We start from the raw sequence: 15,755 nt of genomic DNA on the forward strand, positions 1-15,755 counted from the left end.
ATGTATTTGCTTCTCTCAATAATTTTTCATTTGCTAGCGCCTAGCACAGCACATTTGCACATTATATTCTCAATCACACTTTGAAATAATTTTATCTTACAACCAACATCTACACTTGAACAAGTTGAAGATGCAATTGGTATCTCTAGTTGGGCAATAAAATTTATCTATTAAAGGGCTCCTCTACCCAATTCCCACATAACAAACATTTAGTTGGAAATATGAAAAGCATAGAAACTTATCGTAATCTTGTAGCATCACATAATCATGAACATTATTTATTCTTTTGGACCTTTTTTTTAATTTTGCAGTAATAGACTGTTGGACCTCATAGAGCACATGGCATTGGTTGCCGCAACCAAATGAATACAGGAACAAACAGCCAGATGATGTTGCAAAATTTAGTGCAAATAAAAGTCCTTTTATTTGACATGGCTGTGGAGTTTTAGTTTCATCGCAGAGTGAGAGACAATTAATAGAATATGGAAGTTAGCTTGAGATTCTTATATTGTTGGACAAGCGTCATTAAGTAACATTGGTTCCTACATCTTTTACTTCTCCGGGCGCGTCCCATGTACAAGTCTATAATTTATCCAAGAAATCCAAATCAAGTCAACAATAACTTTGCATTTAGAGTAGTCATTTCCTCGCGTATTTTGTACATGAATTTGTTCATGAAAACTGTAAACAGTTCAAACAACAAACAATAACATTACACAGCACAGTAGCAACTGGGTCAAACCATCAGCCTTTCTGGCTCCAATCACTCATTTGACCAATTTGGACAATACTATTTTCAGTCAAGTACTCGACAAATTCATCTATAAGATATGGCCAAGCTCCTTCAGCATCATAGTTAGTTAATGCAGGGTCCACATTCTGCATTGATAATTACAAATATCAACTTAGGTAATATATACTGATGTAAAACTTTAGCATGAAGACAGGCGCAAGAGATGGAATATGGGGACGTGGTAACGGATGAGTTCAAAAGCTAATACTCTAAAGTAGATGAAGAGTAACTTACCCTTGCAAATTCCAGGAGCTGAGACCAAGTATCCCGTGAAATAGCCTTGTTATGCCTTGCCTGAATTACGTGGAGAAGATCAAAGTAGGGAGTAGAGGTGTGTTATAGCAAGCAGACAATCACTTCTAAGAACAGATCAGATTAAGTTTGTGGTAATAAAGACCAAAGTAGATACAGAAGAAGAAACAAAGGGAAAGAGAGAAATCATCTGGAGACATGCATTTCAACAGAATCCAGTGAACAACAAAACTCAGCACTTCCTGTCCTTTCAATTACCTGCAAAAACTGACACCAATGCTCAACCAATGGCCACTCCTTTTCAGCAAACAGCAATTGCCACATCCCAATAGCCGTGTCCAAGGCCAAAGATTTCTGACCCTGAAATTTAAGAAGAGGTTCTTATCTAAGAAAATGACACTGTACTCCTACTCCCTTCCAATTACAAAGGCAAACTGGAGAAACTTCAGAAATTCTCCTCCCAAAACACCACAATTTAATAATGTTAGACATCAGGCTAAATACTGAGAGCTTGCTGGTTGAAGAAAACAGTAGGTAGAACTAATATAAAGCAACGAAGAGCAGAACACAAAAACAGGTGCTGCAAATTGGATTTTTGAGATTTATCATTTTGCAGTTTTGATCATCACAGCTATCTGTTACAGAGTTGTTTTAACGTTATACAGTTTCTTATGTGAAGGACTGCAGACATGAGCATTTTTTGTAAACATCTCTGACTGACCAATATTTGTTTTCCATTTTCCCCTTTACCATCATTGAGATAAAGAGAAAAATTCATACAGGCAACACTATTTCTCATATATATCAACCCTGCAGTTCTCATCTACCAGGATATACCTCATTGCATATCACATCACCCGGGATTGAAATATGTTTTTCTTTTTGAGAATGGTAAACATATGTTAAACTAGAATAAACATCTTCACAATGCAAAACCAGAAGGGTGTTAAAATGACCACAATTATGGGGCACATTTGCTTATCTTAGATACATATCCAGCCTCTCTATCCAAAACATTGGAGAAACAACTTACTGATAATCCATCCAGGGCTCCAATTACTAACTTCAGATGACATAAAAAAAAAAACTATCGCACCAAAGGGTGTGGCTTAGTGGTCAATGGAGTGATTGGAAGTCATGAGGTCTCAGGTGGACAGAGTTAGGGGGGTGTCAGGTATCTTGTGGAATTAGTCGACGTGCACAAAAATTGACGTGGACACCATGGTCATTTAAAAAAAACTATCAATATCTGTTCTGAATTCTGCTAATTATTTTGAGTTACTCATCTAAGAGGTCAAGGAAATGGTTGAGTAATCAAACCTTTATACTTTTTCTTGGTTTACTAGCAAAACACAAGCTTTGACATTGACCAAAAAGTCATTATTCTCCCATGCTTTGTCTTGGGCTAGCATGCATTGACATGTCATCCATATAACATTTAAAACTTTCAAGGCAGTTACCAAAGAAGTAGATCTCATATTTGGACTTTTCTCACCAAAAAAGGAAAAAAGAAAATAAGCCCCTGTTGTTAAAGCCATGTGTAGTTAACAACAATTTTCCTTTGGAATTCAAAACTATTGGAGAATAGTGACAGCCCAAGAAAAAGGTAGTTTGATTTGTTTAAGATTCTCTTATGCATCTGAACCCGCATTAAGAGTTAAAAGCAATCATACCTAAAGATGCTTGATACAAGCTAAAACGCCAAGTAGCTTTTGAAATACGGCTAGTCAGACTAAGTGGTATACAGGCTTAAATATCTCCAGTACTGTGGTACAAAATTGAGAAACTTAGATTGGATCTTGGTTTTAACTGAAAAGAGAGAAGAGAAAAGAAAAGGAAACACTTCAAAATGGTCATTGAACAAGTGACTTGTTGCTGTTTCATAGATACCATTGTCAATATTACTGGTATTTAACAATATGAAATCAATGCACAAAAGAGGGATTAAAAAAAAGGAAAGGAAGCCTAAATATTCCTAACTTAAACGAGGAAAAACTCAAACGTCCTTTGAATTAGCAACAGGAAGGTGAGGGATCAAGTAAGACAAACCTTCTCCTTTGCCCAGCTGAAAGCAAAGTTGTAAATCTCACGGAATTTATCTGAAACAAAGTAAAATAAAAAAAATTAAAAGTCAGAAACCTCTCATCTGATTAAACAAAATAAGATCAAAACGTTCAAAGAGCTTGTATCTAGATTTAGAGTTGATATAAGAAACTATCAAAACAAGGCAAAAACTTCTTTGACAACATAAAGAAATTTCCGTGTCATCACATACGTTCATCTTTCATCTCTGATCGCATAAATGGCAATTTCTCTCTGAGCTTTTCCAATGAATCTATTCTGCCATTCAGGAGACAGCTTCATTAGATCAAACATGACAGCATAAAAGAGATAATACTATAGAAGTCAACAAGTCTTAACCTAGGCTTACCCGAGAGATTGTAATCCACCAATGAACTCCTGCTTGGAGAATTCACACATGGTTGCAGCTTTCATGTGCCATGAAAGAACCAACTGTAGTTGAATTCAATCTTTAATGTCAATCAAATATCAGGCATCTCCTAAATGTCTTTTCCCTTTTCCCTTAATCTTTCTCTGTTTTTATTACTTAATTGGAATAAGAGGGAAATTTATTCTACGATGATTCTTGTTATTATCATTATTATTAAATTTTTTTAACATTATTTTCTTCTTTTTTTTTTAATTATTACAATTATTTATTATTAATTGTTATTATTTTCAGTCTTTTAAGTTGCTTGCACAATTTATAAAAATACAGAAATTCAAAGCATGTTTATTAAGTGAAAATTCGCCATCTTAGTTTATTTATTTTTACAGCTGTGGTGTCCAGGACAGCCTGCACGTACCTTAGCTAATTTCACAAGATACATATCACCTCCCACCAATAACATGTACTAGGTAACTCTGTGCACCAAAGCTAGGGCAAATGGGAAGTAATCACCTAGTGTTTTTGTCTCTACTAGGATTTGAACCTGAGACATCATGGTTCTTAACCCATTACATTGACCACTAAATCATACCTAGCGTGCGATCACCATCTTGATTCAAAAAACATAATTGGCTGTTTGGTTTCAATTTTATGCCATTCTTTTGGTTGTGAATTCATCCGAAAACAGGAACAAGTACCGGGTTTGATTAAGTCAAGGTTAATTGCATCACCAAGAAATTTAAAAGCCATATGTAACCACTCTACGAGTTTGGCCATAGATTTTGGAAATTTATTTTCAGCTATTTGTCTGACCATGAAATGTGATCAGAATTTCAAATCTGGTCTTCAAATATTTATTCCAAGCAAAATACATGTCCAAACACAACTTCAAAAAATCTACGGTCAAATGGGATTGGTAATTTCTTCAATGCAGTAACTTACTCACACAAATTCTACTGATAAACATCTTCTTTGAGCAAAATTCTCTCTCCAAAATGAAACCTTAAAGGGGAGTAGAGAGATAGAAATAGAAAAGCACACAAGAGGGTAAGTTAATAGTGCATACCATAACTATATCTTGAGGATCAACCTGACAATTAATCAAAAGAGTAAAAAATTACTCAAACATAATAAGAAATATAGTTAACAAAAAATAGGTAGGAGAAGCTAAAAGTGCAGTATAACTACACATCATTATGTTAATACAACTTAAAATTTAGAGCAAGTTTGAATGGAAAATTCATACAACCAACTTGAAACCACAAACAATATAAAAGGGGCCTTTTTTAAATTTAAAGCTCCACCATGATGGTGGTGCCTGAGGCTTCGGCCCTTGACTCATTAGGTTAACCAACTAGACTAACCCACCTGCATGTCATTGCAAAGGAGGCTAATCCCATCAGCCAAAATCATGTCAGCATACGGGTCTGCCAAAGAAAAGAATGTCCATCAAAAAAAACAATGATTGGTAAGCATTGCAAGGTAAAACACAAACCAGATGTTCCGTGATAGTCATGAAAGATGCATTTGGATGCAAATAGTCTTTTCAAATTTCCAGTAACACTCTATGCTGTTTTTGTTTACAACCATAAAACTTTATATATAGTAAATAGTGTCCATTTTCCAAATATATTTTTAAGATTGTTTAATGAAGGTCAGAATCTACGTATTTGATTGATAGTCATAAGGTTAAAAAGGCTTTCCATAATTTCTACACTTGGGAACATATACAAAATTCACATAGAAGGCAACACATTCCCAAAGGCAGACATTATATGCCTACAAGAAACTAAATTAGAAGGCAATGTTACTGAATTAGCCAAACAGGTTTGGGGAGGTAGATGGATCAAACAAGTATACCTAGAATCTAGCGGAGCAAGATACCGCACAAAGTCTCATGCTTTATATGGTTAATGGCTAAGGAAGTTGTCCTTACAGAAGATAATGTCATGAAGAGAGGGATAACCCTGTGTTCCAGATGTTTCCTATGTGGTGAAACAGCTGAGACGGTCAACCATCTTTTTTTACATTGCAAGTACACCCAATAAATATGGAGCTTTTTTCTCAACCGTAAAGGCATTTTTTGGACCATGGTTGTGTTACATGTCAAGTTATGCTACTTTGTCTGGCTTCTAAAACAGATGCAGAACCCTTACATCAAGATGATGATGATGATGATGATGATGATAATAATAATAATAATAAGAAGACATCCAAGGACTTATCTCCGTAGGTTATTCTTTTTTTTGAGTTAGCTAAACAGGGTCATCATTCATTATTTTCAAGAACTTGCACATTTTCCTATACTTAATATTTCGCAACTCAAACACATTTTTAATAATATTTATGCGACTTCCAGTATTTCACTCATTGACATGACTGGGTACACATGCAAAAACTAATATTGAATAAAAGAAGAAAGTTAAATCAGAATAGCTCAAATCTTTTGGTTCTTGATATAGCATATCACGACTACATAATATCAAAAGAGCAAATTATAAATTGCAAACCAAAAAAGTAGTATCTAGTTAAGGAATAGGTATGATACTAAGCTTGCCTTTGTATCTATTGTAAAGCTCCTCCAACCGCCTTGTATCAGCAGATGACTTGACTTGTGACTGGCTGTAAAATACATCAAATGCTCCTTCAAGATTCCAATCACTGACCTTCAGAGCCTGAAGAGCAACTTTTTCACTGTGTACAAATATGATGATGGAGAGTTATCACTGGGCAGTACACAAACATCGCAACCTAATCCACAGAACTTTTGGAAATTAAAAACTTTAAATGCTCAAGCATAAACGACTTTGATGTTCCCCATGGAATCCAGTGACAAGAGCAAGGACATTTGGCCAATAAACACTTCCAAAATTTAGATATTTACAGTTGACAGAATAAGGAAAATGACACTCCTCCAACACAAAACAAACTCTTAAACTTCAAAATTAATTAAAACTAAAGTATGGTTTTCACCATGAGCTGAAAAGTTCAACTGTGGCGTTGCACAAATTTATGAACTAAGTTGAAGGGTGAAATCCGTAACTTATAAAATCCGGGGCAAAAAGAATAACATCAAGGAACTTTATCTTGTCTTGTGTTGACTAATTAAATGATGCTAAAACCTTTCTTGGCGTTCCAAATTTATATCTAGGATTTATAAAACACTAAATGATTTCCTACGGGCAGTGTTTTGGACGGCGAGAGGCGACAAGAGCTTGCCTCGCCACGCGGCGAGGCGAGCGGTGAGGCGCTCGCCTTTTTGAATCGAGGCGCCAATTAATACCAAAAATTAAAAACATTTAATTGCACATATCATATTCAAAATTTCAATAGCAATTACATATATTACAAATACTATAATAATTACTATAGAAGAATTAATTTTTTTCAAAAAAATAATGGACAGCAGTCACAACACAGTGAAAGCAGAAAGCATTTTACAGTAATCCGGGACAAAACAGGACAAAACAGTGAGTGAAGAAAACAGAGGAAAAAAAAGAGTATTGAAGGCAGGGAGCAGTGAAGAGTGAAAGAGAAAGAGACGAATGGAGCAGCAACTCGAGGGAAAGAGACGAAGAAAGGAGCAGCGACTGAGGAAGAGAAGAAAAGAGCAGCGACTGAAGAAGAGAAGAAGCAGCAGCGACTCGAGGAAGAGAAGAAGAGGAATACACGAAAGTCTGATGAAAGTTTGAAAATAGAAAAAAAAAACCTAATATTATTAAGTTAAAACTTTAAGAAAAAAAATCAAAATGGCGACGCCATTCACGTCGCCATTGGGTCGCCTCGCCTCAGTGGATAATGGCGACACAGCCTCGCCTCGCCTCGCCATTCGCCAAAGGCGCTATGGCGAGCGCCTTTCACAACACTGCCTCCGGGCAGTCCAACTATTGGCGGACAAAGTCACCTGATACCTTGCACCTAAGTGGTCAATAAAATAGGTTGAAAACCATAAGGTCTCAGGTTCAAATCCAATAGAGACAAAAGCATTAGTTGATTTTTTTCTCATTTTTCCAAGCCTTGATAGACAGAGTTATTTGACACCTTTTGCTGGTGGGAGGGGGGAGGTATATCCCATGGAATTAGTTGAGGTGCACGCAAGGTGGCCCGCACACTCGATTATCTAAAAGTCACATGATACCTATGATACCTTTACTGGTAGAAAGTAGTTGTACCCCGTGAAATTAGTCGAAGTGCAGGAGCTAGCCCGACAATATGGTGTATCATTATAGAGCTAGTAAACATCATTGATTCCTTAAAATTAATCCTTTTGCAATTTGTTACTTGAGGGTCATTTGGTAGCTGACTAGAGTAATGCATGTATTAGTTATAAATGAATTAGTTATGAGGAAATTTATGTACTCCATAATATTTTATGCAAAAATTAGTTATGCAAAGTTCAGTTTTCCATGTATAGATATTCCATCTTCTATTCTGCATAAATTTGTATATAAATTTCCTCATAACTTCCATATGCATTAGTTATGCATGTTTCTAAATTGCAAACCAAATACCGGATTAATTTTAAACATAGTCCTAACCAACTACTAAACATGGTAGTACTTATGTAGGATCTTATACTTGTATAATCTTTCTCCTAACCAGCTACCAAACGACCCCAAAGTTAGTTATCCATAAGTTTTTAGGGTTGAATTCCCATTCCTCACTTCTCCCAAATGATTGATTGTATTGAGAATTAGTGATGAACTTGCACCCTTATTTTACTTAAATTCAGTTCGTAGATACATCAATGTTTTGGAAAGCGAGAAGCAGAAAAAAAAAACGACAAGGGCTCGCTACACAGAAGCGTGAAACGAAGCGCGCCCTTTTTTTAAACAAAGCGATATTTAGTATAAAAATAAAAAAATATTAAATGACCGAATAAAGGTAATATATTCTTAGATTAAAAGAAAATAGATAGTCAATAATACTCATAAGTCATAACATATAAAGCAAAAAATCAAAAACATAATTAAATCACAAAGAATCAAACTCCTATTCTTCAACAAGATCCTCGAACTCTTCAAAATGCAACAATAAAATATAAAAAAAACAATAGCAGATCACAGCAGCTTCGTAGAGAAGAAGAGAAGAAGAAGAAAAACAGCAGGTTGGCAGCAAACAACCAAAAAGAGTCTGAAGAAGAGAAGAAGAGAACTTACATAAGAAGAGTCAGAAGAAGAGAAGCAGTCGCAGTTGTGAGTGAAGTCGCGAAAGACAAAACGAGTATGCGAAGTCGCGTATCTTTCAGAAATTAAAAAAAAACTTACAATTTTTTTTAAAAAAAAAATAATTGGCGCTTTTTCATAAAAAGCGCGCTTTTCGCTTCTACAGTAAACGCGAGCACCTTTTCAATATCGCCTCAACTCAGGAGCTAAAAGCGCGGGAGCATCGCCTCGTCTCACAGTGCGCTTTTCTGCGCTTTTTACAACACTGAGATACATTGATGTTCAAACAAAGATTTAGCGTGCTCTTGCATTTTAATCAGCTCTTTTCACAGTCGGAAAGGACCGATTTCTGGGTGTTACTGCGTCACACCGCCAACAATTACTGGATGTTGGTTTCCTATATAGCTTACCTAACTTACTTTTGTATCTAGACTATAAGCTGACTCATATTGCCTACAAGCTCATCTCTTCAACATTAAAAAAATTTTCCAGCTATGGGCACCAAGAGAACGAAGGAAAATTTCATCTAAGTGATTCATTATGTTCATTTGAAATGATGTTATCGCTAAAATACTTGGGTGCCAAAAGTTTGCAAGATCTTATACAGGTTTATGATGTTTAGAGTTAAATGAGTTGCCCTCGCATTTGGAAAGTTTCAGAAATGAAACAAACAAATCTGTTTCAGCGATATTATATCGAATACAATGAATGGTCCATAGTATAAGTAACCACAATCAAGGAGCCCAAAAATTGTTTACTAACCAAGAGTTGCAACCAACTATGATACTTCAACTAAGATGACAACGTTATCGTATCCACAATGTCTGTTTTGTAGAGATTCCATTAGATCTCTTGTTCCTTGAGCACAACACCAGACACATATCTTGTTGTTTAAGATAAGCCAACAAGTTGACCTGCCTCCAGAAGATACTCAAGTCATGATTTCTCATAGGGAATGGTGCTATTAGAACATAATTTTGAGCATAAATCTTGGGCCGTGTCATTTGGCAGAGCAGAGCAGGAAGTTGATGGTAGGAATCTCATGTGCGGAACAATGAATTTTTTAAATTTCCACGATAGAGTTTGAACATCGGAATCTATCAGCATAGAATATGGAATATGATCTACAAAAGTTGGTTGTGCGAAGTTTGTTGTATGATTTTGGTATCTTTTGTTTGCTCCGCAAGGTAAACAGAAACAAACATGATAATCTTCAATTGCACAAAAATTGTGGCAAGAACTAGTAAGAATTGTGCCTCAAACAAACTATAAGCACTATAAGCAACTGTGCTAAAAGACACTGCAAGCCAGCTTCCAACAGAATCTATAGAGTTGTAAGCCTACAAAGAGACAAATCACGTGTTTTTGCTTGTCACCTTTTCTTCCTTAACAGGTATATGGTTGATAAATGAATTTCCTTGATTAGACAAAAGAAACTATGAAGTTGAACTTATGTAGGAAACGGAGTCAGAATCCAGCTGTGAAATTAGAGCAGAGAAGTTAGCGAAGTAAGATACTTAGTATTTTCAAAAATATACCTCGCCCCAGTGATGGTCATAAACTGCTGAACTTTGTCCCGGCGCCCTATTCCTAGCTTATTCTGCTATGCAAATGAGAAAATAAGGAGTACTGGCAATTGGACTCAGTTAAATCAAATGAAAAGACATGATAAAGTAGCACTGCCTTCGATTACTTGGAGGAGAACTCCAATAACTGTCAAAACTGAACAGAAGTCGAACAAACAGCTAGCACTGACCATCTTTTCTGGGGCGGATGGAAGAAAGCCAACGATCGATAACTTGCTCCCGCAAACCGGGAGAGATTCTGTTGCTAGGGTTTCGCCTGTCTTCCAATCTCCCCCTCGATGCTCGATGCTCGATGCCCGCTGCTTTCGTATTTATTTTTTCCTTTTATTTTAAGTAAAAGCCAGAAAAAAAGGTCCACGACTATAAGGTGTGAGGAAACCGGATTTGGACGCCAATCTAATGTTGCTAGGATCTAGCTTTGATTAGTCAAACAAAAGTCTTAACCATATCAAATGTTTATTCAATCAAAAATTTCTTATCAAAAATAATTTATTTATCAATTAGGCCAAAGTCATATGCGGCCACTCAAACTTATCCCGATTATTCATTTAGACACCTCAACTAGACGTACTACCTATTGAACACTTCAACCATTCTGAATTTGAACCATTTGAATATTTTTTCGAGAATAAACAAAAAATAGAGGATGTGTGAAATACACTCGCGCTGACATGTCAATTTGACCAATCAAATAATGACATGTGTTANTATATATATATATATATGCTCTTATTATTCAACTTTAAGCACATATTTAACTATTAAGTCACCACTTATATTGTCCTGTGTGACACCTACATAGTTTCACATGCACAGCAGCGTAGCAAGAAGTCCAAGAATTAAATAGGTAAATAAAAATATTTAATTAATGGATGCACTACAAATTTATGAATTAAACTAAATGACATTAATGATCAATTTTTTAATAAAAAAATATGCCAAAAAATTTATAATCAACTACAGATTTAGTTTTAATATTTATGTTTATCTAACATGATGTGAATGGACAAAGAAAAAAGCAAATAGAAAATTTAATTTAAAATGAAATATCTTTAATGCTTTAAGATTTCACAAACCACTTATGACTAACAAAGTAACAATGAAACATGAAAAATAAAAAGTATAAATTAAACGACTACTATCAAAATAAATTTTATATGGAGCTTTTATAGTAGCTTTATAGAAAAAATCAAATAAACAGGATTCTTACTTATTAAAGTTAAATTAAATAATTACTTTTGAATTTTATTTAAACTTTTAAGGAAAAGCAAAAAAATCAAAAGTCGATAGGGGAATTGTACCCGCGCATAACTAGTTGTGAGCGCTTCAGCTTTGCAGAATTCAACTAGGCTTCGATACTTTATTGTAATTTTAGGGTGTCCAAAATCTCTTGTTTAACCATCTACAATATTATTTTACTAATATATACGTTGTAATTTTTCGACGAAAGGTGTCCAATTGGATATCCTTAGCCTAATGTAGTTCCACCACCGTACATGTATTATAATTAAGAATTTACTTTCTTTTTTGTATTCTATTCGACCGATTTAGTTAAATTCGACCAACTAATGTGAAGATCTCCATTAAGCCTAACTTCAATATCCACCTTCTCGCATCACTTTATCCATCAATACATCATCAACGAAACACCCCGAAAATCATATTACCTAAGCTAGAGCCCTACATGAGTCTAATAACTTAAAAGGGTTACAATGATGTTTCTAGACCAAATCTATTGCCATAAACCTAGTTTGATAATTTTAAAAGCGAAACGTCAAAGGACGACCAAGACGTTCGAAAATTAGCCTAGTTGAACTAATGTGATGTAAGGTTTTATAGTTGAGTTTTTGAGTTTGGTGTGGAGGTGAAATTGAGTATAAAGGGTTCCTACACCTATATGGACATGTCTAGGATCAAAACTTTTGAGTATGACTCCTAGAGAACTACCCTAAGGGTCCTTATGAAGGACCCAAACATTAGCCAAAAAGCTGCCGCACAGCCTGTTTTTGGAGCCCAAGGCGTGTAGCGCCCTTGACACTCAAAGGCCAAAAAGTTGGCCTATGATGCGGGCTCAACACGGACCATTCTACCTCAAAATGGTTTCGAAAAAAAATAATTTAAAGGTGCCCCAGCAACGTGCAGTCATGTCCTAGATTTGGTCGCATCATTTTTAAGTCAAGTTGGACCCTTGGTTTGAAGTCCAAAAAGTGTAGGGGTGTTTTGGGTATTTTAAAATGATTTAAACATGATTTTTAAGTCATTATACACCATTTTCCAAATCAAAAACACAATTACCCAATTAGAAATCAAAATATCAAAACTCGTCTCTCTTCCAAATTCTCTGAAAACCTCCATTGAAGTAAACTTAGGGTTGAAGCTAGAGCGAATATCAAAGGGGAATTTGCTTAAGGCTTGTACTATGAAGATAATCAAGGTATGTAAAGCTTTTCATCTATAGGTTCTTCCAGCCATAGATTCCCCTAGATTTTCCTATTTTGTGAAGAAGAACCCCAACGAAGGTACAGTTGACTCTAATGCATGGGAATTAGGTGGGTATGATTCCAAAAGGTTGGATTCTGCCAATATATGATTAAATTAATATTGATTCATGTGATTATGAAGAATTTATGTTGAATTCATGATTAACTAATGTCTAGATTATGTGGGTTTTGGCTTTAAATGAGAAATTGATATTTTTTGTTAGATTCTCTTGAATTGTTAATATGTATAGTTACTAATCAAGAATGGAGTTATGAAATCATGAATTAACCTAGATTTATGCATGTATGAGAGAAATTGGATTGAATTGAATAGATTTGGGACTTTATGATGAAGTATGTTTAGAATTAACTTATATGATTAAGGTTTATGATTAATGTTTCTTGAAATCTAGACTAGTATGATGATGAAGTAATGTTTGAATATAGGGCTTATAGACATTGTTGTTAGGGCTTTGAGGGTAAAGTCAAATTGGAGCGGTCTTGATTGAATTTTCTCTTTCTCTTTCTCTTATGCACTTAGACATGAACAGGTTAGGAGACATAGATTCTCTCACATTGAAGGATTCTAGGTTGACTTAAGAACATAAAATATCAAAGCATGATAGGCTAAAACAGATTGGAGTTGGGTAATATGATTATTTCTTGTGTAACCGACTTGGTAAAATAAAACCAAGATAGAGTGGCTTGAGGTTGAGTCTTATGACTCCTTCATGGATAGTCGAAGTATGAATAGCTTGGGATGGTGAATCTCATGGTAGCTTGGGTTGGAGGAGTTAAGCTCTCACATGGTTAGCTGATCTTGCATTGATAGAGTGTTTGTCATGGTAGCTTGCATTAGTGTAGGCATGGCAGTCTAGGATGGAGGATCGATACTTTCATAGGGTTAACTTGAAGTAGCATGACTAGTGTAACTTCATGATATCTTGACTTGGTTAGGCCAAAACCACTTCATGGTAGCTTAGGATTGAGGACTTATGATCCCCTAAGGATGGCTTGCATCTACATGAATGGTTGCATAGTAACTAGGTTGGTATTCTTATATCATTCCTTTGTTAGCTTGGATTGTATGTTATGACGTTTTCCATGGTAATAGGTCTATTATGTTAGTATGCAAGCTTAATAGACTAGAATGAAAAATAGGTTATCATGGATTAGGATAGCCAAAAGGAGTACTTAGTATAAATGCTAGTATGGGATACCATTCATACATGTCACAAGTGTGACTTGAAGCTACTTATGAAATGACCTCTTATGTGATGTATGCCTACCTTGGATAGTTGCTATAGTTGTCTTCCATGATATGAATGACTTAGGATGATAATTTTTTGTCAATATAAAGTAGGATTATTGATGATGATAATTTTTGTCAATATGAAGTAGGATTATTGATGACACCTAAAGTTGATGAAAGTGACTAGGGTGACTTCAAGATATGCTTAGTGTGGGATAGAATGGGATGTTCCACATGCATTGCACAAGTGTACCTTGAGGTGACCAAGGGGTACAATGCTCTTATCTCATGAAGATCTTAGGTCTTAATTATGAAAGTAGTTTATGATCATAGCGTAGGTAGTAGAATGAGATGCTACCTTGGCCTTGCGCAAGTATACTTGGAGGAATTTTCCGACGAAGGGATGACACCCCCTTAACTACACGTGGCTCGGACAGTGATCTAGAGTACAAAAATGAACAAAAATGTGAAGACCACAATCACATTACTCGATGTTTTTCAAGTATAAACTAATTTTTTTAATACTGGCTAACATTTTTTAATTGAGTTGTCTCTGTATCATCGATGTTTTGATGGATAAAATGATGCAAGAGAATGTGTATTAGAGTTAGGGTTAATGGTCCCCAATCAGGTCGGATTTTAGTAAATGGGTCCGATAGAATACTAGATAGAAAGTAAATATTTAGTTATAATAAAAATATATTCATGTGGGCGTCAATATAAGATAATTAAAGGGTTTAAGTCATCGACAACCCCTTAAAGTTGTCCGCATAATTCATTTAGACACCTTAATTAGAACTTGTACCTGTTGAACACCTCATAATGCTGCACAAGACCAAATGATACTGTCCATCAAAGTTAATAAAAAATGTAAACATCATTTACAAGCTGCCATGGTAACCCAGCAGGGATTGAAAATCCTTTGATGATTTGGGATATTAAAGCATATGCATACAACTAACGTTCACTAATACATAATAGAACACGTTTGAAACATGACCACTCAAAATTGTATATGATACAAGAATAAAAAACATCATATCACACAAAAAGAAACTTTATTGTATATTATGAACATAATGTATTATATATGATACAATATTGAAGAAACCTTACCCCAGAACACGAACCAGGTTCGTGTAAGTTGCTTTTAAGTAAAGACAGAGTAAAGACACAAACACTTACTGAATTAAAAACCTTCCTCACACAAGGAAGGAAAAACCTCGTTTTATTAATTCAACTATAAGATTTTGTGATTACAACTCAATAATCAAAAAGTCTTATCTCTACTACTCCCTCGATTGACTCCAATCGATCTCTCCAAAAGGCCAAACCCACCTTTTGTTACAACTCTCACTAACACTCAACCCTACAAAGAGCCAAACCCACCCTTTGTACAATAAACTGTAAATTACAATCAAGAACAAAACAAGAAGATAATTCTACACGTTAAAAACCTTCTCACTCAAGAACGTTTTAAACGTAGCAAACCTATCGATCTTGAAGACTTCAGTTTGATGAATAATTCTCACTTTTCTCTCTATGTGAAGTCGTGGTCTTCTATTCTGCGTATGTCTTCTTTTTATAGATATTCATGCTGCCTTGAATCCTTATCAAATAAGGTAAGGAAATTGTATTTAAACAAGGATTACTTCTTTTGTACAATCCCTTTTATATACAACTTTCTTCCTTAATTATTAAAGTTTCCTTATTTGCATCAACTTGTATCTTTAATAATTAAGGTTTCCTTATTTGTATCAACTTGTATCTTTAGCACT

General features: G+C 35.1%; 1 protein-coding gene across 3 annotated transcripts; it reads right to left on the minus strand.

Annotated features, from left to right (window-relative positions):
- Positions 1–607: 607 nt before the first annotated feature.
- Positions 608–10,673, minus strand: LOC107026318 (DCN1-like protein 1). Of its 3 annotated transcripts, none has more exons than XM_015227234.1 (11): positions 10,416–10,673; positions 10,198–10,259; positions 6,052–6,188; positions 4,863–4,921; positions 4,561–4,584; positions 3,477–3,559; positions 3,321–3,385; positions 3,095–3,144; positions 1,304–1,405; positions 1,028–1,087; positions 608–879 (listed from the first exon to the last, which is right to left on the minus strand). In XM_015227234.1, exons 1-11 carry the CDS (start codon positions 10,416–10,418, stop codon positions 745–747), a joined length of 780 nt encoding a protein of 259 aa, XP_015082720.1. In that variant the 5' UTR covers positions 10,419–10,673; the 3' UTR covers positions 608–744. The 3 variants fall into 3 exon arrangements, with proteins under 3 accessions (XP_015082720.1, XP_027774265.1, XP_015082721.1); XM_027918464.1 differs by having other exon boundaries at positions 10,353–10,597; XM_015227235.2 differs by having other exon boundaries at positions 10,343–10,594.
- Between the last annotated feature and the right edge of the window lie 5,082 nt (positions 10,674–15,755).

Source organism: Solanum pennellii, chromosome 7 (genome assembly GCF_001406875.1).
Source record: "Solanum pennellii chromosome 7, SPENNV200".
NCBI lineage: Eukaryota > Viridiplantae > Streptophyta > Magnoliopsida > Solanales > Solanaceae > Solanum > Solanum pennellii.